The sequence below is a fragment of the Talpa europaea genome, assembly GCF_964194135.1.
Source record: "Talpa europaea genome assembly, chromosome: 1".
Lineage (NCBI taxonomy): Eukaryota > Metazoa > Chordata > Mammalia > Eulipotyphla > Talpidae > Talpa > Talpa europaea.
The window spans coordinates 36903775-36930346 of NC_140073.1; the positions used below are offsets into that span (position 1 = coordinate 36903775).

General features: G+C 34.4%; 1 protein-coding gene across 2 annotated transcripts in view; it reads left to right on the top strand.

Moving 5' to 3' along the window:
- The window catches only part of FAR1 (fatty acyl-CoA reductase 1), a gene marked incomplete at both ends in the record, with an annotated part of 50846 nt that overhangs the window by 19975 nt on the left and 4299 nt on the right, over positions 1-26572 (top strand). Inside the window, 9 exons of one of the 2 annotated variants that reach the window (XM_084229009.1) lie at positions 121-316; positions 5397-5572; positions 11497-11676; positions 14073-14250; positions 15392-15436; positions 15556-15674; positions 16623-16690; positions 18175-18346; positions 26378-26507. In XM_084229009.1, coding sequence (XP_084085135.1) covers positions 128-316; positions 5397-5572; positions 11497-11676; positions 14073-14250; positions 15392-15436; positions 15556-15674; positions 16623-16690; positions 18175-18346; positions 26378-26507 — 1257 coding nt within the window. Of the gene's footprint in view, positions 1-120; positions 317-5396; positions 5573-11496; positions 11677-14072; positions 14251-15391; positions 15437-15555; positions 15675-16622; positions 16691-18174; positions 18347-18646; positions 18819-26377; positions 26508-26572 lie in introns of those variants that run through there. The other variant, XM_084229008.1, reaches the window with a different exon arrangement.

The window sequence follows — 26572 nt, forward strand, 5'->3', positions numbered from 1 at the left end:
TTAACACTGAACTTTGATTTTTCCTGTCCTTTAAAGTAATTATTTGAATACTGAGATTTTTATTACATAAAAATACACAGAAGATCTTTGAACTGATGCTTATTTGCCATATTTTCTTAGGATCAGAATGGTTTCAATCCCAGAATACTATGAAGGCAAGAATGTCCTCCTCACTGGAGCAACTGGTTTCCTAGGGAAGGTACTTCTGGAAAAGTTGCTGCGGTCTTGTCCTAAGGTGAATTCAGTGTATGTTTTGGTGAGGCAGAAAGCTGGACAGACACCCCAAGAACGAGTAGAAGAAGTCCTAAGTAGCAAGGTAAGTGTGGAAAACGATCATTTGGAGGAGAGAAAATGTGTTTGTATGTGTAATCACTGCAGTCATCAATAGCTTAGTATATTTTTTCACTCTTGCAAATAATTTGTAAAAAGAAAAATCTACAGATTGACAATAAATTGAATATGACTTCGGATTGGTAAGAGAGAAAAGCTTTTCTCTATGGGGAAAAAATCATACAACACATTCTAAATTACCTTGTGATAGATATTTAATGTGATTTTAGAGTATTTGAGGCAGGTTACTTGTAATTACGAGATATTTTAAATCATCTTACCACTAATTTCTAACTGCCTACTCTGCTGTGAGACATTATGCTTTGATAACACTTTAAAATTCATAAGCATTGATTACTTCCCATGACAATATTAGAAGGGATAGCAAATTCAGGTATTCCCACTTGGTAAATAAACATGATGACAGATAGGTCATATAGAATACAAGAATATGTACTCATTTTGTACCTTTTGAAAAATGTTGCTAACAAAAAAAAAAATGGAAATGAACTGGAGTAAAATTATTTCACAGAGCTTTTGAATTCTCAACATAATGATTTAGTATAGTGTAGATTTAGTGTAGTAACAAGTAAGTTTAGTGTAATAACAAGTTATTTATAGTTATTTGATATCTGGTAAGTTTCAACCTTCTAGAGGAACTGTGACTTTTGTTTTAGAAACAAAGACAAAACCAGGAGCCTTTTGAGTCATTCTGTGTTGTCAAAGAATTGCTGAAAGTGTGAAGAGATATCCTTAATTACAGATTAGAGCACTGTGTGCCAAGCAGCCTAGATATAGTCACTGTCCTCATGGAGTTTACACTCCCTGCCCCTCATGTATTCAGTTATTAGCCAAGTCTATCTAAATTATTTTTAATTTCCCAACTATATTAATGCTCCCTCATTTTTAGGTGATTGTATGTATTAATTTCTCTGCCAGGAATACTTTCTTCTACTTTATAATCTCTTTTCCTTCCTAAACTATCTTTGTTGTTTTTCCTGTGCAGTCTTATAACACTATAATATTGTCCTTTTTTATTACTTATAACAGTATAATTTATTTATTTTTAACATAAAGTATTATTTCTGCCTCCCACTTCCATTCCTTATATCCCCTTCAGTCTTTTCTCCAAACACTTCTCCCTCTTAACCTCAGATCTCTTTGTTTACTAATGTCTGCTAGTTTTTATAACTTTTCCTTTGTAAAATTATCTACCATGTAAATATCCAGTATTTCTTTGTCATTCTGATATGCTTTACTACACATAATTCCTGCTTAACTCCTTTCATTTTGTTGTAAATGGCAGCATTTTGTCTTTCCTTATGGTTGAATAGTATTCCGGTGTATGGTATACACGACTTCTTGACCCAATTCTGTGTCAGTAGGATCTTAGAGTTCTTTCATGTCCTGGCTATCATAAATAGTGCTGCAGTAAACATTGTAGAGCATATAATTTTTTTGAGTTGATGGTTTCACTTTCTTTGGATAGATGCCCAAGAGTGGGATTATTGGGTCATATAGTATTTCCAGTTTTAGTTTTATAAGGTAAATCCAAAATGACTGCATCAGTTTATATTCTTACCAGCAATGTAATATAGTTCCTCTTTCTTCATATCCTCTCCACCACCTGTTGGGGGTCACTTTAATATATACTCTACTCATGGGTGTGGAATGATCTCATCATGATTTTAACCTGCAAGTCTCTTACTGGAGGCAGTGATGAACATTTTTCCCTTGTGTCTATTGACCTTCTGGATGTCCTTTTTAGTGAATTGTCTGTTTAGATCTGCTGCCCTTTGAGAATTTTTTTCTTTTCTTTTCTTTTTTTTTTTTTTAAATTAACCATTTTATTTTATTATTATTTTTTAAAGATTTTATTTATTTATTTATACAAGCACTGGGTACAGTCAGAAGCGCAGGAGGGTGAGAGAATTCACCAGAGCCAGAGCGGGGAGCAGAGCAGGCAGAAGGACCAAAGTACACTGCTGAGGGGAGCAGCGGGAGGCAGGAGAGGTCTGCGCGCCATGTGGGACCCTCCTCCGGTGGCCTGGCCAGGAGCAGCCGGGGATCAAACCGGCGCCACAGAGGCTGAGGGTAGCTTCGCAACCCAGCGCTCAACCCCTGTGCCACTGGAGAGGCCCGAATTTTTTTCTTTTATTGCTGAATTTTATAAGTTTTTTATTTATCTTGGCTATTAACTGCTTTGTCAGTTATGTAACGTAGAATATCTTTTTCTGTCATTCAGTAGAATATCTTTTTCATCTGCTTATATTTTCTTTAACTGTGTAAAACTTTTTTAAATTGAAATAATCCCAGTTTCAAATTGCTTTCATTTTCCTTGCCATGGGAGTTGAGTCTCTGGAAACATCTTTATTAGTGCTGTTATGAAACATACGGCCAATATTTTCTTCTATATATTTTATTGTTATAGATCTCATATCTAAATCTTTAATTCATTTGGTATTTTTGTGCATAGAATTAGACAGAAACTCTACATCATTCTTTTTCTTGTTGCCTTCCAGTTTTCCAGCCCCATTTATTAAAGAGGCTCTCCATTCCAAGTTGTATGTTCATGGGTGCTTTAACATAAATTAAATATTGACATATAAGTGGATTTATTTCTGGGTTTTCAGTTCCGTTCCATGCATTTTTTTCTTTTAATGCTAATAACATATTGGTTTTGGTACTGTTGCTGGTTGAAAGTCATGTATATGATGCTGCCACTTCTCTCCTTTTTTTCTTAGTGGTTGCTTTTGCCTTTTGAGGCCTTTGATGGTTCCATATAAATTTTGATATTTTTTGTTCAATTTCTTTGATGAATATTGTTAATATTTTAATGGCGATTTTATTTAATTTGTATATCACTTTAAGTAGGATAATCATTTTGATTATACTGTTTCTCCCCATCCATGAGCATGGAATGTCTTTCCATATCCTAATTGCACTATCTAAATTTTTAATAATGTTTTGTAGGTCTTGTGGTATAACTCTCCTTGGTTAGGTTAATTATGAGGTATTTGATTCTTTCTGAAGCCACTGTAAATGGAATTATTTTCTTAATTTCTTTTTCTTCTTGGTCATTGTTTGTCTATAAAAATTTTTGCATATTAATTTTGTAACCTGTTACTTTACTGTATTCCCTTTTGTTTGCTTGTTTCTAATAACTTTTTGGAGGCATCTTTGGATTTCCTATATATCATATCTGCAAACAGTAATCGTTTCACTTCTTCTTTTCCAACTTAGATTCCCTTTATTTCCAGTTGTCTGGTTGTTCTAACCAAAACCACTAATACTAAATTAAACAGAAGTAGACAGTAGGCATCCTTCTCTTGTTCCTGATCTTAAAGGGGAAACTTGCAGTTTTTTCACCATTAAGTATTATATTGGCTATTGGTTGCGATATTTGATTTTTACTATATTAAGATAAGTTGCTTTTATTCCCATCTTGTCTAAAATTTTTAATCATAAGCGGGTGCTGAATCTTATCTAATGCTTTCTCTGCTACTATTGAGAGCTTACATTTTTTATCTTTACTTATTGATATGGTGTATTATGTTGATTTATTTTTGTGTATTAAACTATGTTTGCATTCCTGGGATAAATCCCACTTGATTATGATGTATGTATAATCTTTATTATATATTGTTGAATTCGATTGCCTTGTAGATTTTGCATCAGTCTTCTAAGGATTTTGGTCTATATAATTTTCTTTCCTTGTACTAGCTATCTGGTTTCATTATTAAGTTAATGCTGGCATTGCAGAATGTATTAGGAAGCAGTCCCTTTTCTTGGATTTTTAGAAACAATTTGAGCAAGATGGGCATAAGTTCTTCTCTCAGAGTTGTATAGAATTCTCTTGTAAAGCCATTTTGCTCTAGGCTTTTGTTTGGGGGAGATTTTTCAGTTTCTGAAAAACTTTGTTCTGCAATTGAGTTGTGAATATATGAAGGAGGTGAGCCCAGTGGCTTCACTCTGCAACCATCTTGCCCAGCAAGATAAAACTATTTTAATTTTCCTATTAGACTGTCTAATTTAATTTTCCTATCTAGATTTTCCTATTAGACTCTAAAGTAGATTGAAGCAAATTTCATTTTTCTTTGTTTTTTCAGTGTCTCTCAGATGCTTGGCTCATTTGAAATGTTTAGTAAATATTTCATTAATATAAGGACACATTAGTATTGAAGTCAATGGTAAACAATAGAAAACTTGTATACTGAAAGTCATCCAGGAAGATAAACATGAACCCTGTATAAGTGTTATAGTCTTTCTTCCCAGATTCAGTCCCTGCTTTAACCGCAAATACAGGCTTCATATAAATTGGAGAGTCAAAGTTTAATAGAGCAGTGATGTGGAAGTATCATCAATATTCCTCTATAAATGTGAGAAAGAAAACCTAAATTTGACTCATAGTTTAATGTGTCTTTACATTATTGTAATCTTGTGATCAGATTTTTAAAATTTTTTGAGTTTGCTTAAGAAATATTGAATTTTTATATATATTTCTATATGATATTTCTCAGTTTTTCAGTTTCTAATCTGCATCTTTGCATACCAGTGTTTTTCCTTTAATATATTTACTTTTTCCTCCCCTTAAAATTTTTTTTAAAGTCTTTGGGTAGAATGTGAATCATGGTATTTTACTTAAGTCAAGGAAATAAACCAAAATAAAATGAAGTGATAAATTAAGATCTGGATTTTAGAAATCTGAAAGATAGTTTTTAACATTGTTCTGATGTCTGTACTGTGTAAGTCTATTTTGAGGGTTAATATATTCTAATCCGTACATGCATGGACAGTTCAAATTTAAACTCTGCACACTACCAGTTCTTTGTCCTTGATAAGTTACTTCACCTCTCTGTGTCTCAGATTCCTTATCCATAAAATGGGGATAGTAAGGTGGGCCTAATAGAGTGTTTTCTGTATGGAAAGAATAGCAACTAAGAATAGCAACCTTAGAATTTGCGTAGATAAAGTTTTAAAAATAGTGAGCTTTCATCGGGAAAAAGGGTTATAAGTTTTAGAAAGTTGAAAAATAGTGCCCTAAAATAATTTTTCCTATCTGATAGCTCTTTGACAGATTGAGAGATGAAAATCCAGATTTTAGGCAGAAAATTATAGCAATCAACAGTGAACTCACCCAACCTAAACTGGCTCTTAGTGAAGAAGATAAAGAAGTCATCATAGATTCTACCAATATTATATTCCACTGTGCAGCTACAGTAAGGTTTAATGAAAATTTAAGGTAAGTAAAGGCGTTTATATATTTGAACTTCAGAACCTAATTAAAAGGGCTAAGAGTAATTGTGTCTTAGTAAAGTTGTTTTGAAAATGATTTGAAACTCTTCATGCTGTGTTAAGTATAGCTTTTAGTCTCCTTAAGGGTCCTTCAGAATTTTCTTCCTCTTGTAAGTTTAAAAACACTGAATATTGTGTGTTTGTTAACGTACACAAAGAAGTTACCATCAATTTAAATATGGGACAGGGAGGAGGCAAGTATTGAGAAATCTGGAGAGAAGAGAAGAAGGAAAAAAAGAAGAAAGTTTACCTTGAGTGGGGGTATTAATCTTAAAAATGTATTGTGTTTGTTTTCCTCTTTCCTTTATGCTCTCAGAAGCCTTTACTGTAGCTTTACTTTTCTAGTGTACATATATCCATCTAAATTTTTTTTTTAATTATGCTCACATTTTTGCAGAGTAAAGCAAAACTGGCTTACCAATTTAAGCCATACTTTGTTTTTAAAACTTTGGTAGCAATGTTAGGGACAAGGTACATATAACATTAATTCAGTTTGAAAAATAATTTGAATTTCCTTCAAGGTCATTTTCAAGAAAAAATAACATTTAAAAACTTACACCAAGACAAAAATCTAGTAATTATGCATTTCAAATAATGGTGCTTAATTCAAAACATTTTTTTCCAAGGCATGTTCAAAATACAGCTTTACAATGTTAATCTAATTGTATGGTCTTATACTAGTTAAGATGGTGTGGGCATGTTCAGGTTTCACGATTACTGGAAAAGTGTCTTGTCTTTTTTTTAAAGATTTATTTATGCATACAAGAGCTGGGATGTAGGCCAGAGGTGTGGGAGGTGAGAGGATTCACCAGAGACAAAGCCGGGAGAAGAACAGGCAGATCCACTAAAATACACTGCTGGGGGGAGCAGTGTATTTTAGGAAAGGTCTACTGCGCCATGTGGGTCACCTCCCTGGCAGGGCATCGAACTTGTGCTGTAGTAACTGTGAATTGCTTTTGATCGCTTCATAGTGCTGATGTTTAACCCCTTGGGCCACCAGGGAGGCCCAGGAAAAGTTTCTTTTTAAAATGTTTTCAAGTTAAATACTGATAATAAAGGGTTTAGAGATTATCCCCCATATTGTCTTCAATGTAGAAGTATAAACCTTATGACATTAAATATGGGACAGTCAGCATCAAAGCATTACAGTATGTTTTACCTTTATTGCAGATGAAGACACTGTATTATTTCGGTAATAGTGCTTTATCATTTTCAGTTTTCACCTTCATTGTTTTATTCCATGCTGATATTGCCCACTGTAATAGAGGCAAGTCCATTTTATACTTGATAAAGAAGAGGCAGTTCTGTGTAATGGAAAGGGCAGTGTTGTTCATTATTTGATGATGATAATTTATTTACTTTTTAATTCTTTCTGTGTGGCCATTATGTGTTCTTTTTTTTTTTTTTTTTTTTTTTTAAAGATTTATTTATTTATTTATACAAGCACTGGGTACAGTCAGAAGTGCGGGAGGGTGAGAGAATTCACCAGAACCAGAGCCGGGAGCAGAACAGGCAGAAGGACCGAAGTACACTGCTGAGGGGAGCAGCGGGCCGCAGGAGAGGCCTGCGTGCCATGTGGGACCCTCCTCTAGTGGCCAGGGAGCAGCCGGGGATCGATCCGGCGCTGCAGAGGCTGCGGGCAGCTTCGCAACCCAGCGCTCAACCGCTGCGCCACCAGGGAGGCCCCATTATGTGTTCTTGATTCAAAAGTGACAAGAGAATCTTATTAGAAACTATAGTATAATCTAGTTTTCATTAAAATATGTGTATTTTGTGTTTACATATATACCTTTTGATATTTGACAGTTATTATCTTTGGATAGTGTAATTGCAGATAGGTTTTTAGTATGCAATCATCAGTCAAACATATTTCCCCCTACTGGAAATAGTGTTAGTCCTCTCCCTGTAGCCCCAGCATTGTCATTAGTTTTTTTATATCTGAAAGAAAAAATTCACACAGACTTATGAAACTTTTCAAGAAAAATATGTATGTAGATATTGGATAATTGTGGTATAGTCATCATTGGATTAAAGGGAAAATAATGTTTTTAAAGTGGAAATTAATTTGCAAACAGGCAACATTAATTAGGATGAAACTCATCAAAGTAACCTTTATGAGGAGAAGAGGTGGAGAACCCAAGTACTGTACTTTCTGGGAACCTTCTCTTTCTGTTCCCCTCAGGGTGAGCAAGGCTACCATTAATGAAAGGGGAATCTATTCATTATTATTCTTGCTTCTTTGCTGGAGGTATCATAGTGGATGGGTAGAAAGATGAATAAGAAAATTTATTGTTCTTTTCCTTGTCAAGTCATGTATATTACTTGTGTCAGGCAAGGCACAAGAGTATTTTCTCTCTGAAGTTATTCCTCATTTTCAGTGACCCAGAAACACTATCACCATCCTCAGGAACCTGTAACAGAATATCCTTTGTGTGCTTCACCCAAAACATTACTCTGTACCCAACCCTCTTTGTTTTGCAAATGGAAAAGAAAATAGCACATTGCCTTAACAATCTAGAGGACAGTGACCTCTCTGTGAAATGTCTTATTTGTTGGAATTCTGTTTGGACAGATTTTTGCCCCTTAGTTGAGATAAAGAGGGAAAAAAGGTACACTCATGATTATAAGACCCCAGCCAATTATTTCATTGAACAGTGTTTTCTTCTAATATGTTTTCATAGACTCTCAGGTACTGTTAATTGAAAAAAAAAAAATAAGGCACAGAAATTTTTTTCTTCTGAATTATTTCCTGTTCTTGGTGACCCAGAATGTGTTGTTCAGTCCTCAGGAGCCTGTAACAGAATAGTCTGTGTATACCTTTTCCAAAACAGTACCCTCCCATCCCTTTTGTTTTGCAGTGTCATAGACATCAAAGCACTGCTTTACAGTCAAGTAGACCAGATGCTATCTGTAACATATCCCTGCCTTTTAGAAGAACAATTGGATTTCTTTCTTCTTAAATACTGAGAATGTGAGAATTTTGGAAAGTTCTCAAAACTGTTTCTTTCTTTTTTAAAAAAAAATATTTATTTATTTATGCATATAAGAGCTAGGGGTACAGGCCAGAGATGCAGGGCTGAGAGGATTCACCAAAGACAGAGCAGAGAACAGAACAGGCAGACTGACTGAAATACACTGCTGAGGGGAGCAGTGGGTGAGACAGGAGAGCTCTGCTATGCCATGCAGGTAGCTCCCTGGCCAGCCAGGGATCGAACTTGTGCTGCAGAGGCTGAGGACAGCTTCATAGGTTGCATCTTAACACCTTGTGTCACCAGGGAGGCCCTCAAAACTATTTCTAAAAAAATTTCCTTTTGACCCTGTTGTACTTTAATAATTTTTGTAATGTGAAGATACTCCATCATGTTGATACACCATAATTTATGTAATACTCAATTAGTATAGCATATTTAGGGAATTTAATTTCTTTCTGTTTGAGAAATTAAGATTAGAAACAAGTTTTCCTCTGAGTTAATTTCAGTAGGTAAACTAGATTAATACCTAAATCATTTCTGTAATTCCCAATATTTTGACCTAATGTCTTTCAGATTATTTCATTTCATAGTATGAACAACAGTGTATTACTTTTTATCATTTTATTGCAACATTACTGATACACTTAATTCCACTTTTTTCCCTTCATGCAACAAGCTATTGAATAAAATTAATAGAAAGCAAAAACAACCTACCATCTTATTACCTTAATATTTATTGAATGCCTGTTTTCAGGTTTATGTTAGGAATAATGCTAAATACTTGCAAGCTGTATTTTACTTAATTTGATTTTATACTAATTCTAGTAGAGAGACTGTATTATTTATTAGTATTCCTACTTACAGGTGAGGAAACTGAGACCTGAATGCTTGAGTGACTTTACAAGGTCACTCATCCTAGCTGATAGGTAGGCCAAGTTAGGATTTGAACCCAGGTCTTATTTTAGAATCTTCATAATGTATATATTTGAAAAAAATTAATACAAATTTCCCATTCTATTAATTCTTTCATTGTGGTAAAATACCTATTTTATTAATCCATTCTATTCATAATGTATATTTGGGCCCTTCTCGTGTTTGTTATTGCTAGATGATTTTTTTTTTGAAGATTTATTTATTTATACAAGAACTGGAGTACAGCCCAGATGCGCTGGTGGGTGAGAGGATTCACCAGAGACAGAGCGGGGAACAGAACAGGCAGACTGGCGAAATACACTGCTGAGGGGAGCAGCAGGAGTGACAGGAGAGGTCTGCCGTGCCATGTGGGTCCCTCGCTGGCCAGCCAGGATCGAACCCGCACTGCAGAGGCTGCGGAAAGCTTCACAGCGCAGCGCTCAACTGCCTGTACTGCCAGGGGAGGCCCGCTAGATGATCTTTCATTGATAATTTTTCTGTATATGAACTTTTGCATTTGTGAAATTGTTTTTTTGAATAAATTTTAAATGGAATTCTTTTGGCTGATCACCAAATTTTGATGTTGAGGTGGGGATTTTCCCCATACCACCAAGCAGTTCTCCAAACCCAGTACCGACCAGCTGGGTTTCCTAGATTGCAGCTTAATTTTTATGCTGTCTACTGGAGAGAGCATCAGGTGCCACAGGTGAAGGATTCAATCCTGATGACTGCCCTCTTTAACCCCCAAATCACATGCCAGTCTTAAGTCCATGTTGTGCTCTATACTTATGATTAACTGGCTGTATACCAGAGATTCTCACGACCTCTCCTTGGAATTGATTGATTTTTTAGAGCAGTTTACGGAATGAGGGATACATTTACTTACTTGATCACTGGTTTATTATAATAGCTTATTATAAAAATGGATATGACTCACGAACAGCCAGATGGAAGAAAGGATGAGAAGATGCCAGTCCTTCTCAGAGTGCCGATCTTCCCAAGTCTTCGTGTGTTTGCTTACTCAGCAGCTTTCTGAACCCTCATTAAGGTTTTAATGGAGGCTTCCTTACACAGGCATGATTGATTGTGCAGTGGCAGTTGAATCAACTTCTGGGTCCTTTTTCCCCTCTTTCAGTCTCTTATCACAGGATTCTGTCTCCAGTCTACCAGCTCCTATTCTTAGGTGTTTGCCAAATGTCATGTCATCAGCATAACAAAAGACTCCCTTATCATCACTCTGTATACTTGGGAAATTCTCAGGGTTTTGGAAACTATAAGCCAGGAACCCTAAATGAAGACCGTGTGTGTGTGTGTGTGTGTGTGTGTGTGTGTGTGTGTGTGTGTGTGTTTCTTACTATAAATTACAATGTTACAGGAATATAGAGATCATTTTGAGTCTTGCATATATTTCTGGTACCAGTTTTATTATAATACCCTTTGAACTTTATAAGGTAGTCTTAAATAGATGTTTAATGAATTACTATGAAGAGGGAAATAAGCATTCTGATTGGATTATATTTTAATGTAATTTATTATTTCTGAGTTTTCTTCTACTCTTTTATCCTTATTGGTGATTCAGCCTTAAAATAATTTTAAAATTATTTTGCTATTCTGATTTCTTCTCCTGTGGTATATCTGTATCATAAAGCAGTATGCTAAAAAATTATTATGCAAAAGATGCAGAAGTCATCTAAAATGACTTCAAATTTTATGTCTTTGAAATCTGTTTATTTTCTGGATTAATAAAAGTTTTAAATTTTACTTTCATTTTTTAATTCTGATGAGTTTATTTAATAATCAGAAACTTCTTTTAAGTTTTAAAGATAGACTGGATCTACTTTATATGGAAACAAAATGTACACAACCTTTTTGGGATTTTACTGTAAATAAAAATAGTCTTTCTCTTTACTGGAATTAAGATCGTTTCTAATAGGGTAAGTAAATGACATACTTTTCCTATTAATCATTGTCACTTTTTCTTTTATAGAGATGCTGTTCAGTTAAATGTGATAGCTACAAGGCAGCTTATTCTCCTTGCACAACAAATGAAGAATCTGGAAGTGTTCATGCATGTATCAACAGCATATGCCTATTGTAATCGAAAGCATATTGATGAAGTAGTTTATCCACCACCTGTGGATCCCAAGAAACTGATTGATTCTTTAGAGTATGTTTGTTTGAAATTTATATAGATTTGTTTTGATCCCAAAACTTTGGATCCAAGTTTTATCTATTTATATCTCTTGGTCTATTTCAGTTTCTCTCTCCACTTCTTTCCACTTTATGCTTTCTCCACTTACGTATACATTTATCTCTTTCTTAGTCCACAAATTGTTATGTATCTACTATGTTCTTTTGATTGTATAGATTGATCTAAAGGATAGTCAGTGTGGAGTTTTCACTTTTTACTAGGTGTGATGGTTGGAAGAAGGCTTATGAATAACTCATTCACAGTATTAGAGCCCCTATTTTTCAGGGAGTCATTTTAGTGACTAAGACTTACCTGATACTCATTGAGACTAATGACTGTCTATTTGATAGCAAGGTTCTAATTTGTTAAGTGATTATCCTTTTTGTTTTCCCCAATGGAGTATATCTATAGAGGATTCTTTTATTATTAGGAAATCAGAGGAGTCATGGTCCCTGTCCTTTCATTGATGTGCCTAGTGTTATTGTTTATAGTTTTTCTAAGGACCAGGATCCTATGAGCAATTACTGTATGAAAAATATTTGTATTTAATGGATAGGAAGTATGTGGAAAGTGTTTATACCATGACCAAGATTTCATTTGCTTTAGCCTATGCAAGTGAAACAAATAGGACCAGAACAAAAACCAAAAGTATTCATTTTTTTAATATAAACTGATTATGAAAACATTCCATATGCATATCTTCACATATTTGTTACTCATGTAAGATTTTGTGCACATTTTCGTCCTTTTCTTCTCTTTCCCTTTAAGTCTCCTTTCTTTCCAGAGATGCAGTCCACTTTCAGCTTCTTACTCACCGTCCCCTGCTTCTTCAGGCAAATTCTATTCTTCCTGAGGGTGCTACACAAAGTCCATAGCTTTTTCTCCAAGGTGTTTCTTAAGATAAGGACTTAAGTCCTTTTCTTTAAGGCTTACCTGCTAATCACTATGATGAAGCAGATAGAGTTTTTAAAAATTGATAAATATGTGAGCTTACCGAGAAATTCTTACGGTAATTCCTTGGTTTCTGTTCTCTGATCTCATTTCTTAGGTAATCCCCGTTATTTACCTCATTTTCCTCACTGATCAGTAAGCAGAAGTGTTTAAAAAGTTAAGTGTAGAAGTTAGTGAAACCTTTTACTTTTTCTTTTATTAGTAGTCATTGTACCCAAACATCCAGGTAGCCAAGAAAGAACCTTTAACCTTCAAATTCTTTATCTCCTTTCTTTCTTTACCCAAAAAAAAAAAAAAATTGAATAACATAATTTTAGGAAAAGTCATAGATACACTCTGTAAATTCACACCAATGATATTAGGCTTACTGGCTAAAGTCTCCTCAGCTTAGCCAGTTTTTGTAGTAACTCTTGAACTTTTTAAAACTGATCTTCACTATGGAATTATTCCTAAGTTGAGTAGTATCCTCTCTTCAATTTTTAATATTCTTTTTCATCTATATACAACAAGTACTTCCACATACAGAGGAAAATTTATCTTAATAAGGTTTTTTATTTATGTTTCCTCATCCTTAATAGAGTATGGCAGCCTACTGGGTATAAGGTATGCATAACATGATAGAAAATAAAGGAAAAAGGAAAGGTGTCTAAAAATAAGTACATAACATGTTGGAATAAGAAATTTAGACTGAGAAAGGTCATAGATATCACCTAGCATATGACCCTCCTTTTACACATTTTCACAGTAGACCTTTTCTTCTGAGACACTGAGAAATCTAGAGGAGTTTTATGACTTCATAGGTTACTAATTGATAGAATTTATTTTTATTGTTTACTGTAGTATTTGTTGGTCTCATTAGTGAGCATTTGATTTTCAGTGCTTCACATTAAATATTTAATTACTATTTAATTATTTAATTACCCTTTTATATTAATTTAATATGTATGTTCCTTGCAAATGTATATAATTAACATGTTACATTGTTAGGTATATATAGTGATCTCTAATTCCTCATGTGAAACCCATGGAGCCAGATGTATTTTGGAATTTATTTGGTTATAGAATACCTTAGCTAGATCTGGAGTAGCATCCTTTATCAGATACATGAAGTGTGTGAATATTTATACTCAGTGATATTAAGATCATAAATCAGTTCATATCAGCTTTTGTTACCTACCATATGGTTTATTTTGAAAGAACATTCAATTTTCATACCTTTTTTGGATATAGAAATTGTACAATGTAAGAGATGTGGACTTGTAGTTGATGTTTAATGAAAGTAAAAGTAACTTCCATTTTTGTTTTTAAGTTGTCACCATTTGAGTCAGTGATAAAGAGATATTTGAATGTGCAATGTTAAGTGGTTTTTCATTTTATAGTAAAACATCTGAAAACATTTTTGCATTCAATTTCTTTACCAGGTGGATGGATGATGGCCTAGTAAATGATATCACGCCAAAATTGATAGGAGACAGACCTAATACATACATATACACAAAAGCATTGGCAGAATATGTTGTACAACAAGAAGGAGCTAAGCTAAATGTGGCAATTGTAAGGCCATCTATTGTTGGTGCCAGTTGGAAAGAACCTTATCCAGTAAGTTTTGAGAATTCTTTTTAAGTAGTTGGGATTAAGATTTTTTTAGTCAGAACCCTATTTGAAAAGTTTTTAAGAGCATGCATTATTTACTGAACATGACTTACCATGGCAAAACTGTTTCTATTCTTAAAAAGACTTTTATTGATGTTTTTATTTCAGTGTAATGTAGAAATGCTGATCAACATTTTAAAAATCTTACTTGAAAATTAAATCAAAGGCTGTGGTGGGATGTTGTCTGTAAGCACACTCACCTAATGAGTTTTCTCTGGCTAAAGTCTCCTCAACTTAGCCAGTTTTTGTAGCAATTATCTCTTCCATTTTTTAAAACTCATCTTCACTATGGAATTATTCCTACGTTGAGTAGTAGATTGGACTCTTGACATGTCAACATTTGTTGGCTTTTAAACTTATTTGTTGACTAGTTTTCCTTGCAGAGGTGATTGGAATAGAGATAAGAATATTCAAGATCTTATTTTATTTCATTAGCTTTTAATTACCAAGAAGAGGCAGGCCTTCCAAGAGGTAGGCTCTGCCCTGTATTGATCACAAGCTAAGAAAGATATAAGAGATTTCTGTGATTTGCTGTAGAAAAATGGCACTATGGTATTTATGAATTCTTGTTATAAGATGAAACATAACTTAGATTAATTTAGGAAAAACCTAGGTCTCTATAGTGGTAGTAAGTGATAACATGGGTTTTTTTGTTTTGGGTTTTTTTTTTTTTTTGCTTTACAATTTTATTTTCCTTTGTAATTTTGAAGAGAAATTGTTATTTCCCCCTAATCTCAGGATACTGTATCAGCAAAGCAGTAAATAACATAAATCAAACTTGAATAGGCTTGATGTAGCACAAATACTTGATAGATATAAACTCCTTTTAAGCAATTTTTCTTGGCAGAGAGTTACTGGAAAAAGAGTTGGTAACTCCTTGAAAATGATTTTTACTTAGCCATTTATGCTTCCAGAGGAAGGCTGATTCTGTTTGGGATGGGGAGAAATATCCTCACCTAACCTGATCTATTTTGTAGTTTTTAGAAGAAAATTACCAGGTATATATGTAGTATAATACATTTCAAGTAATAAATTTCTAGTTTTATAATATTTCTAAGCTGCCTCCCTTTTTAATTTTTGATATTAGGGATGGATTGATAACTTTAATGGACCAAGTGGTCTCTTCATTGCGGTAAGTAAACCTTTTGATGTATTTAATATTCTGTATATTTTTCTGTTTTCTATACATCTTTATATGTGTATGTGGACTGTTTTATATATCTTAAGGTGTTGTTTTTAATTTCAACAAAGGCAGGGAAAGGAATTCTTCGAACAATGCGTGCCTCCAACAGTGCCCTTGCAGATCTTGTTCCTGTAGATGTAGTTATCAACACGAGTCTTGCAGCAGCCTGGTATTCCGGAGTTAATAGGTATATGAGGTGACAACATCACTTGTTAAATCTATAGTAACTGAGAGGGGAAAACAGAACTAGTGACTGATGTTAATTAACCCCTCAAGCCTGATAGTCCCATTCCAGTACATATAGGCATTATTGCTTCCAACTGTAAGAGTTTATCGCAGGCAATAAAGTGTTTCCATCAGCAATAATTAAGAATTAGCAATAATTTTCTTGTACTTCCTATAGGATAGACAAGTTCATTAGCAATTAAAAATGAAATAAAAGGCCTGCCCCCACCCCCATGATTTTTTCCCCAAAACTAAAATTTGGTATAAACTAGCCTATGTAAAGAGCCGAAATGCACAGAGAATGGCTTACATTTATCTAATATGGCACAGTAGAGCAGCTTAAGGTCTTCAGTGTAATGCTCTCCCAACTGAGTATTTTGGCTATAGAGCAGCTTTAATCAATTCATGATTCTCCTTTTAAAAGGGAATAATAGCATTTACAAGTAAACTTTAAGCTTCTCAAGGACATTTTCTCCTTTATTAATATAGTGTCCTATATTTGAAGTGAGTATTTTATATCTTAGAAAAGGGTGTGATTTATTGTTTCTAGTAAGAGGGACTAAGCTCAAAATGTCTTTTAGTTAAAACCTCTGCAAATGGGAAGGTGATAGGAAGAGCTGAGATTGATTGTTGCTGTTGTCCTTAAATTAAAACAAATACTCTTCCTAGTACAAGGAAGAAAAATATGAAAAGAAGGAAATCTATGTCTTTATAAATAATTATTTGTTAGGGTAGGGGAAAATGGTAATTATAAATAGTTATTCAGATACAAAAATTAATCCTTTGAGGATAAATTGTAGAAAAGGTACCAATCATCCTCATTTCTTCCTACTTGAATAGCATGCAAGATTTAGTTTGGATGAATTTGTCTTCCTTTTGTGTTTCAATGTTTTGATCTTTGTCTTTGCAGACCAAGGAATATCATGGTGTATAACTGTACCACAGGCAGCACTAATCCTTTCCACTGGGGTGAAGTTGGTATGATTTTACCTGTGTTTTTGAATGTTAGAATAAATCTTAAAGAACTTAAAATGTTTACTGAATTTTTGTTAGGAACTCCCCCCTCCCCCCCGAGACATTAAGGCCACCAAGTTCCCAATTTTAATTGCCATTTCAGAATAGCTCCAAATACAAATAGCTACAAATAGCTACAAATGCCTTGTTGTTCTTAGTAATCTTTGGCAAATTTAAAAATATCTTACTATCCCCTTCCTGTCCCACCTTTGTCTGACCCATTCTATTTTTTTGCTGTCATCTGCAGCAAGTTTCATATTTACATGTTGTGTGGAAACAGTGCTTTTTTCCTCCCTCACAGACATTCTCAAGCCTGATTTTGCCTACCCATAGACTTCCAGCTACACAAGTTGGCATATCTGAGGAGATAGCTAGTGATCCCAAGAATAATAACTAAAGGAATTAGCAAGTAGGATACATTTTGCCAGGATATTTTCTATTACACTTAGTAATTTATTTAAATTCAAAAATTCATAGCTGTTATATGTATGCTGTTGTTTAAAATAAAAATAGTACAACTTAAAGTCTACTGAAATTGAATCATTTTAAGTTGTTGGTTTATGTTTCCAAATTTAAAGTAAAAATATCTTTGTGGTATTTAGTAAGAGGTTTTGTTTTACCCTAAATTTTTGTTACTCTTGCAGAACATTTTTGATTTTAAAGTCAATCCTTTATGTCATTTGTTCTAGGGCTTTTCTATCACTTTTTTATTTCAATTTGAAGATTAACTATCAGAACTTCTAAGAAAAATCTAGGATGATATTAATTTATGATAATTATTTAAATTAATATTCTTTTTAAGAATTTTAAAACATTTTGAATGACTTAGATTATTTGTAATATTATTGTGTTGTTAAATTTAGAAAAATCAAAGTGAACATCATTTTTATTGAATATCAATATACATTTCCATTAAAATATTAACATAGATGATAATAGATTTGATTGTGTTGACATTGCATAACCTAAATACATTGCAGCAGAAGTTAATTTTGGGTTGTTTTAAACTTGTTGGTATATGTTTATTTGAACAACTTAATTATTCATAAGCAAAGGATGATGATTTTCCTTTTCTTTTTTAAGTAAGTACAGTAATAAGAATCTGGAAAGAGGAACAGAAAGAAAGAAGCTATCGTAAGAGGTGAAATATAGAAAGTAACATTGTAAAATGATGTAGGTAAAACAAAAGGATTTTTAAGAGTGAATTTTAGCAAAAATTCATTCATCTAATTAAAATTCATAAATAGTGGCAGTCCTAAAACCACTTGAGTTCAGCAGTCTAATACCCATATTCTCTTAGCTACCATAGTTGAATAGACAAGTTTGTTTTTCAAATGAGCGAACTCTGACATCTTTGGTAAAATATTTTGCTTTGTAAAAACATGATTTTTTTCAAAACTTCATTACATGGTTGTTATCAAAGCTGTTACACAACTTTTCTTCCTCAGAATACCATGTAATTTCCACTTTCAAGAGGAATCCTCTCGAACAGGCCTTCAGACGGCCCAATGTAAATCTAACCTCCAATCACCTTTTATATCATTACTGGATTGCTGTAAGCCATAAGGCCCCAGCATTCCTGTATGATATCTACCTCAGGATGACTGGAAGAAGCCCAAGGTAATGGTGACTAGCTCTGTCTTATCTGTTCCTCTGACTGTTAAACAACCCATGCTTACACTAAACTGCATATTAACTCTGTATTTGTTTATGCTTATGATAAGGCTTAATGGCCTTTTGTGAATGAGAAGACTTGAATTTAAGACTTTGTCAGAAAAGCAAAGGTAGTGTTGTAATTTAATTTATTCTAAAGTTTGGATTATTAATTATTGTCATGTGCTGAATTCTAGGTCTAATTTTAGGCTTTTTTCTGAATAACAAATAACACTCAAAATGCTTTGATGCTTATTTTTCCTACAGGATATTATCTAAATCATTCCTTCAAGACGAATCCTTTAAACCAAGTATTAAGGCGCCCCGATATTAAGTTGTATTCCAACAGCTTATTGTTTCATTGTTGGAAGGGTGTCAGAGATACAGTACCTGCATTATTGCTCGATCTTGCACTCAGGTTGACAGGTCAGAAACCGTGGTAAGAGGAATAGCAGTAAATACACTATGTATTGGTAAGGTGGTGGAAGCTTGCTGGAGAGACAAAAAGTCGCTAGCATGAGCTTTACCTTTAGAATTGCTAACCTGATTAATCACAATCACAATCAGGGTGCTGGGACATTTCTTAGAAATTGAGGATACGTGGGGAGACTGAATCTCATCTTATTGGAACATTGATCCTCCAATACCCATAATAGAGGAAATGTCCAACGCCAAGTTTGTCATTGTTATTATAAGCTGAAATAGAGCCCTTCTCTCCCCCTTAAAAACTTAGGGGTGAGTTTTATAAGGGATTAGGGGTAAAAATGTTTTGTTTCAAGTTCATTGTGCAGTTTTAAATGGAAAACATAGGATGCTGCTAGAAAATTAATTGATCTCAGCTGCCCATTCAGCTTATAATATGGTAAAGTTTTTGACTAATTTTCCAGGTTGAGAATGTCATAGTTTAAAAGGTTAATAACAAATGGAAAAGTTATATTTTTATTATGGTTGTTACAGCCTTTCTTTCTCCTTTCTTCTCTTTCTATTGAACCTCCACAAACCTAGTTTCTTACCGTTTTTACCACAATTATAGTAAAATGTTCTATAAAAATATTTATTTTTTTAACTACATTGGCATTACAATGAAGCCTTTGATTGGAGAGTCAGGATTTGAGTATTTATGTGTAAAGAAGATGCTGATTTCAGAACTTCCATCAACTGCTCAAAAATAAAAAGTGAGGTATCTGCCAGTTATAGCGCATCAGGATCTGAATTACTTGTAGGGATTTTCTGTGGATTCACTTGTCCAGTATGTTCCTAACCTTGCATGTTAAACATTGGAATATGTGGGAGGTGTAGAACTGAACAACTTTAGAATAGGTAAAGAAATACTTAAGGGGAAAAAGCTCTAAAATATATCAGAATTTTCAGGTTTTTCTGTAGAAAAACCTAGAATTATCTGTAAAGCACATTATTTATGGTAAAAAAAAAAAAAGCAGGTAGAAATTTATGAGTGATGGCAATGCATGTTGCTTTCTTGATAGTAATAAATTTGTTTCACGTTAGAGCAGAAAAGTCAAAACTGGGTTAGAAAACTTAATGTATCTCACTGCCTTATATAGAAATTGGAACTTAGTAAAATTTTAAAAGTGAATAAACAGCAAAGTTTAAAAAATAATTTATAGTAGATATTGCTGCATAACAAATCATCTCAAACTTAGTGGCTTAAAATGACAGCAGTAATTTTCTTATCACTTTCATCTTCTTATTTTCTGGATTTAGAAATTCTAGAAGGAATCAGTTGGGCAGTTTTAGCTGGGGAGGAAGAGGTTTCATATGTGTATGGTCAGATGGCATGGAGAGGGGGTCCTGCAGTGAAATAGCTAGTATCTTTGTCACTTCATGTAGTTTCTGCAAGGACTAGTAGTTGTCTTAAGGGAGTTGTAGAGCTTGTGTGGTTACTTACCTACCTCAGGAAAACATGTGGCACTACTTCCACCTTAAATTCTTTTAATCACAGGTGAGTCATGAGTCCTCCAAGGTTTAAAGTAAAGGAAATACAGAGAATGGTCAAGATCATGTTGTAGGGCCTCCCCGGTGGCGCAGCAGTTGAGCATTGGGTTGCGAAGCTGCCCGCAACCTTTGCAGCGCCGGTTCGATCCCCGGCCACCTGGCGAGGGTCCCACATGGCACACAAATCTCTCCTGCTGTGCCCACTGCTCCTCTCAGCAGTGTACTTCGTCAGTCTACCTGTCCTGCTCTCCACTCTGGTTCTGGTGAATTCTCTAACCCTCCTGTGCTTCTGACTATACCCAGTGCTTGTATAAATAAATAAAATAAATCTTTAAAAAAAAAAAAAGATCATGTTGTAAATAAGCAAGTGGGGTAAAAGGTATTGTTGCAGCCATTTTTGGAAAATGCGTATCTGCTGTAGTCAACCTTTTGGCCACAACAGTTCATATTCCTTCCACATGGAAAATACATGTGCTTCTTCCCCTCCAAGATGCCTCCTTCTAACATTGGTTTGAAGTCAGTGTTTGGGCAATGAAATCTGGTGCTATTCCAAAATGAGGCTCTTTAGGTGGTATTGCAAGTATGATTCCTCAAGTATTAGACTGAAAAGCTATGAAATACATTAATCAGTTACCTCCTGCCCATATACCCAACATATAACGGTTAGACAAGTATAGCAAAATTATTTTAGACAATCTTGATCCAAAGAAAGAAATAGGAAACATGCAGCCATCTCAGCTCCATAACAGTTCTGAATTCCAATTGGCTATGTATTGATGGTTTCTTAGGGTTCATTTCTGCTCTCTGGGAATTTTCTGAGGCTCTTAGCTTTACTTTCTGAGTCATCCACCTTTTTCCATTAAAAAATGGCCTCTGTTATGGAGCTGAAGGGATCATGCTCAGTGAAATAAGCCAGAAGGAAAAAGAAAAATATCGAATGGTTTCACTTGTAGGAGGAATAAAGAGGAACCAAATAAGGGATCAGGGAAAAAAAAAAAAAAAACATGACGTAAATAATAAAACAACAAAAAATAGCAGGTAACCATAAATCAGAGACATTCTGTGAGGGAGAAGGAGGAAAAGGAATCACACCAGGGGAGAGGAGAGCACAAGGGACTATGGTAATAGTTAATGGGTGAACTGGTGGTGGGGATTTTATCGGGAATATACAATGATGTGAAAGATATAAATAAAAAATTATTTAAAAATGGCCTATTCACAATTTTAAGTCTTTTCACTCTTCTTCCTGCTGTGAAAAATTGGGAATCCCCAGGGCAGATATTGGCAAACTTTCTATAAAGGCCTGTGTAGTAAATATGTTAAGCTCTGGGGACCTTATGGTTTCTATTGCAATATACTCTATTTTTTTTTTTAGATTGATTGTATTTATTTATGCATACAAGAACTGGGGTGTAGGCCAGAGGTACGGGGAGGTGAAAAGATTCACCAGAGACAGAGTGGGGAACCGAACAGGCAGATCTACTGAAATACACTGCTAAGAGGAGCAGAGGGCGAGACAGGAGAGTCTTTGGTGCCATGTGGGTCAGTCTCCCTGGCCGGGGATCGAACTCGTGCTGCAGTGGCTGCAGATAGCTTCATAGTGCTGAGACTTAACCCCTGTACCACCAGGGAGGCCCCTGCAGTACTCAAGCTTACTGTTAAATGTAGCTTCCACCTTTCATTCACTCAACTCTGCAACCATAAACATTATGTAAATAAATATTTACATAGTCCAGTAAAATTTTATTTACAAAAATAGATGGATTTGTCATATTGTCTCTGGTTTGCTGACCCTTCATCCAGAGGCCTCTCTTCCTTTTGTACTTTATCTTTTAAGTGTAAACTGATAATTCCTTTTAAATGTGTGGGTTTCCTATGTATTTATTTTGAGACAATTGTCAATCAAAACCATTTGGCCTCCCTGATGGAACAAGGGGTTAAGCACAGCACTATGAAGCTATCTACAGCCTCTGCAGCACAAATTCGATCCCCGATCAACCAAGGAGATACCCACATGGCGCAGCAGACTTCTCCTGTCTCACCCGCTGCTACCCTCAGCAGTGTATTTCAGTCAGTCTGCCTGTTCTGTTCCCCACTCTGTCTCTGGTATATCTTCTCACCCCTCCCCGCACCTCTGGCCTGTACCCCAGTTCTTGTATGCATAAATAAATAAATCTTTTTTTAAAAAAACCCATACCCATTGATTTTCAGACATGCCTTTCTCTATCCTGAGTCCCTTATGAAGCTGCTCTTGAACAACATCCTTAAATCTTAGATCTTGACTCTTAGATCCTACCTCTTAAAACAGTAGGGTTTCTTTGAGGTCCTATGAGGATTTCTGTCTCTATAAGATCTGGAGAGCCTTTTGTTTATATGAGTTACTTCTTTAGACCTTTCTAAATTCTTGAATCTTTACATTTGCATTCTGACTTTGATCTGTGCTCAGAAGCCCTTTCTTACGGGAATTCCTGGCTGGTATTTTACTTTCCCTTCAAATTCTACTCACATAGTTTATTTTTTAAGATAACTTTGTCCTATTTGAGTAACTCTTGGCTAGATCATTGAATTTCTATGTTACCACTGGTGACAGTTTTGTTTTTCCAACTTCCAACATTTTTTTCACTTCCCTTTAAGCTGTAAGCAGTTTCCTTAAAACCCTTTAAGGTATCCACTAACATTCTAAGTTCTTCCAGGTTTTTGTCAGTGGTCTCTTCAGGGGCCTTCCGCTTTCTTTCTACCACCTGGTCCTAAAGCCAAAATACTGTGTGTTTCATTTTTTTGTTTATAGCAGCCTCTAATTCTAAGTACTGGGATCTTTCTCTATTATCTGTGTTGCATGATGAAGCACCTCAGATTGTGTCTTCAAACAATAATCATTTTATTTCTCATGATTTCTCTGTGTCAGGGATTCTAAAAGGCTTTGACTGGATGGTTCTGACTTAGTGTCTTTCAGGTGGTTGTAGTCAAATAGGGTCTGGAACAGGTACACTGGAGGAGAGTGTTAAAGGAGAGAGTAGTTGGGTTGACCAGGCATCTTTCTCTCACGTAATCTCAACCTCTCCATGTGGTTTCTCCACATGGACTACTTTGGGCTTCCTCACAGCATGGCAGTCTCTGGAAATTGGATAAAATACATGTGACTAAAGACCTCAAGGTTGTGAGTATTCTAGTGAGTAAGGCAGAAAGACCTATAACCTTTTCTTATCTGCCCTTGAATATTACCCAGTGTCATTTCTTTCTCATTCTATTGGTCAAAAGTTATCTTCACCTCTTGATGGGAAGATAGTCATAGTGACTTGGGTGAGCATGTAGGATGGGAGATAATACTGCAGCCATCTTTGGAAAGTAAAATCTGTATCAAATAGGAGATATCAAATAAAGAATCTTCTGACCTGAGGTTTATCCTGTGTGAGACTTTATAGGTTTCAAACAGGAATGATCTTTGACTGCTAGGAGCTTCAAGTCTAAGAGATGTAAAGTTTTTTTAATTTTGGTAGTGTTAAGTACAAAGTCTTTATAATTTATATTTTAATTTGTTCAGATATATATTGAGCAAGTTACTAGGCTTTATATATTGTATTGGGAATGCAATATAATGCCCAGTTCTATATTTTAACTGATATTAATCATGTCATTCGTGATGTCCATTTTACTCAGTTTAGTTATTCTGAGTCAGCTAGATAAAAATCTGTCTTGCTATATGTCTGGACATAGTTTTATTTTATATATTTGGTATTTAAAAGCAGTTTTATTGAGATCTAGTTTGCATGCCATAAAACCCACCCAATGTGAAGCATCCCATTCAGTGGCTTTTAGCAAACAGAGTTGTGTAACCTTCACCAATCTAATTTTCAAACATTCTGTAACATATTAAAAAGTACAGCTCAGATGCATCATACTGGTTCCTGGTCAATAGTCAATGGAGATTAGGATGCATCATATTATCACATGTGGAAGCAGTAAAAACTGACATTTAAAACTTTTTTCCATGGTCTTGTTTTTTGGTTATTTAGCTTAACATCTCTGAACCTGATCTTTTTTTATCTATGTTATTCTGATTGGAGATGATTTTGCCTCAATTGGAACTTTTGACAATATTTGAACATGTTTTTAGTTGTCACAACTGGGGTACTACTGGCATCTAGTAGGTAGGGATCCAAGGGTACTGCTGAGGTCTTACAATGCAGAATACTCCCCCTTCTCTTTCCCTGGTCCCCGCCCCCTCCAACACACAACAAAGAATCATTGGACTCAAAAATTAAGTGCTGAAGTTGAGAAATGCTGCACTAAATGGGTATTGAATCTTGCCCTAATCTACAGGATTGTGATTCTTTTTGCAGGTTGTCATTATATAGAATAAATAAATACTCAGCTTGTATCTGTCAATGTTAACCCCTGGCATCTGCTCTTACAGCATGCTTAACCAAAGAGTGGCAATGCAACTTTTAAGTTTCTTTTTATTCCTGATAGTATTTAATCCGGTAACTTTTATTTCCTTATAAATGCTCTGTGAACTTCATATATATATGGTCTTTCAAATTTCCTTTCTCCCTCCAGTCTTTCTATTATAATTATTTTTGATTGGCTGAATCAGTGATTGGTTTTAGGGTAATTATGATACTTGACTGAATCTGAAGCTAAGCCTAGGTGAGAATTGTCAGTGATAAAGAGTTAGGAAGAAAAACTTTTAATAAGATTTATGTTGGAAAACCATGTTAACCAAGTGTGTGTTTGTGTTTGAATCAAATATATTGTACTGGCTCTGATAGTAACTGTTGATTTGTTTACAAATCTATTATGTCTTTTGTTGTTTTCTAGAAAATAAATTACCAATCTCTTCTCTAAAAGCAGCCTGTCTTGTTTTCCCCCCAGGTGCTTTCTATTTATTTGAATCTTTCCTGTCCAAATATAGCGTTTGATTGATGCTTAATAATTATTTTTGTGTTTAGTGGAAGTTTTATTTTAAAACTACTTTTTTGCTTGAGCTGCAGTATTTATGTTAGTCCATGTTGCCCTGTTTTCTCCCAGTATTCTGAATTCAGGATTTCTTTGTAAATACAGTGATTATGTGATCAGAATTACTTAGCTAATATTACTGTTTTGATTTTTCCTCCCATTTCTAATGCTCTGATTTTCTTCCATTTCTCCCATTTCTAAAACCCCAAATTTTTGTGGGACTTTCTGAAACACATATAATGTTAATCCTTACTGTGGGACTATAAATAAAATAATTTTAAATTATTTCTTCATAAATTATTTTTCTGTTTATTAGAGGTTAAGAAGTTTTGGTGTGTTTTGTTTCAAAAGATTCTTTCCTTTTTCTACTTATCATAGGTAATTATTATTGTATAACTATTAATTCTCAAAGTAGTGTTATGAGATCAATGACTTACAGTGACTCAAAATTTATAAAATGACAGATTTAAAGATTAAGGTTCCTCAAAATTTTAAAAAGAAAAAAGAATGTATTGAACATCCTTATTTCTCTAAGGGTGGATATTGGGGATTTGGGGAGATGAGATCTTGAATTTCTGTTTCAGAAAGTTTTTAACTCGAGTCATTGATACCACAGCACATCCAGATAACCAAAAGTGATCTGGCAATGTTAAGGAGAAAATTATTTTAAAAGAATATATAGATTTGGAAAGAGTTGATTAAAAGCTAAATGAATTATTTCTGTATACTTTGTTTCCATGAGACTAAAGAGTTGAGATTATAATGTAACACAGTATGAGCTCCCAGGAAATCTTAGAGATTGTAGTTGAATTTAATAAAATGTGGCTTAAGGAACAAAGCACCAGGGAGTACTAATTGAGTCCATTTGTTTGTAGGAAATTTGACCTTAAAAATTATTTTTCATTTTGGATTTGTAAAATGTATTCAAAGTTGCAGAAATATTCTTAGCCCCTGCTGATTTGGGTATTCATAGAATTACGTATTACAATTTTAATGGTAACGTGTCAATATAGAAACTGGTGTCCTGGGTGGTGATATTTTTCCTAATCTATGCAAAATGTGAATCTTTCAATTTTTCTTATAATACAGGATGATGAAAGCAATAACTCGTCTTCACAGAGCTATGGTGTTTCTTGAGTATTTCACAAGTAATTCTTGGGTTTGGAATACTGACAATGTCACTATGCTAATGAATCAGCTTAACCCTGAAGATAAAAAGGCAAGTATTTTCTGCTTTATATTAGAAAGTAAATAGCATACTGATTAGAGAATCATTTGCAACCT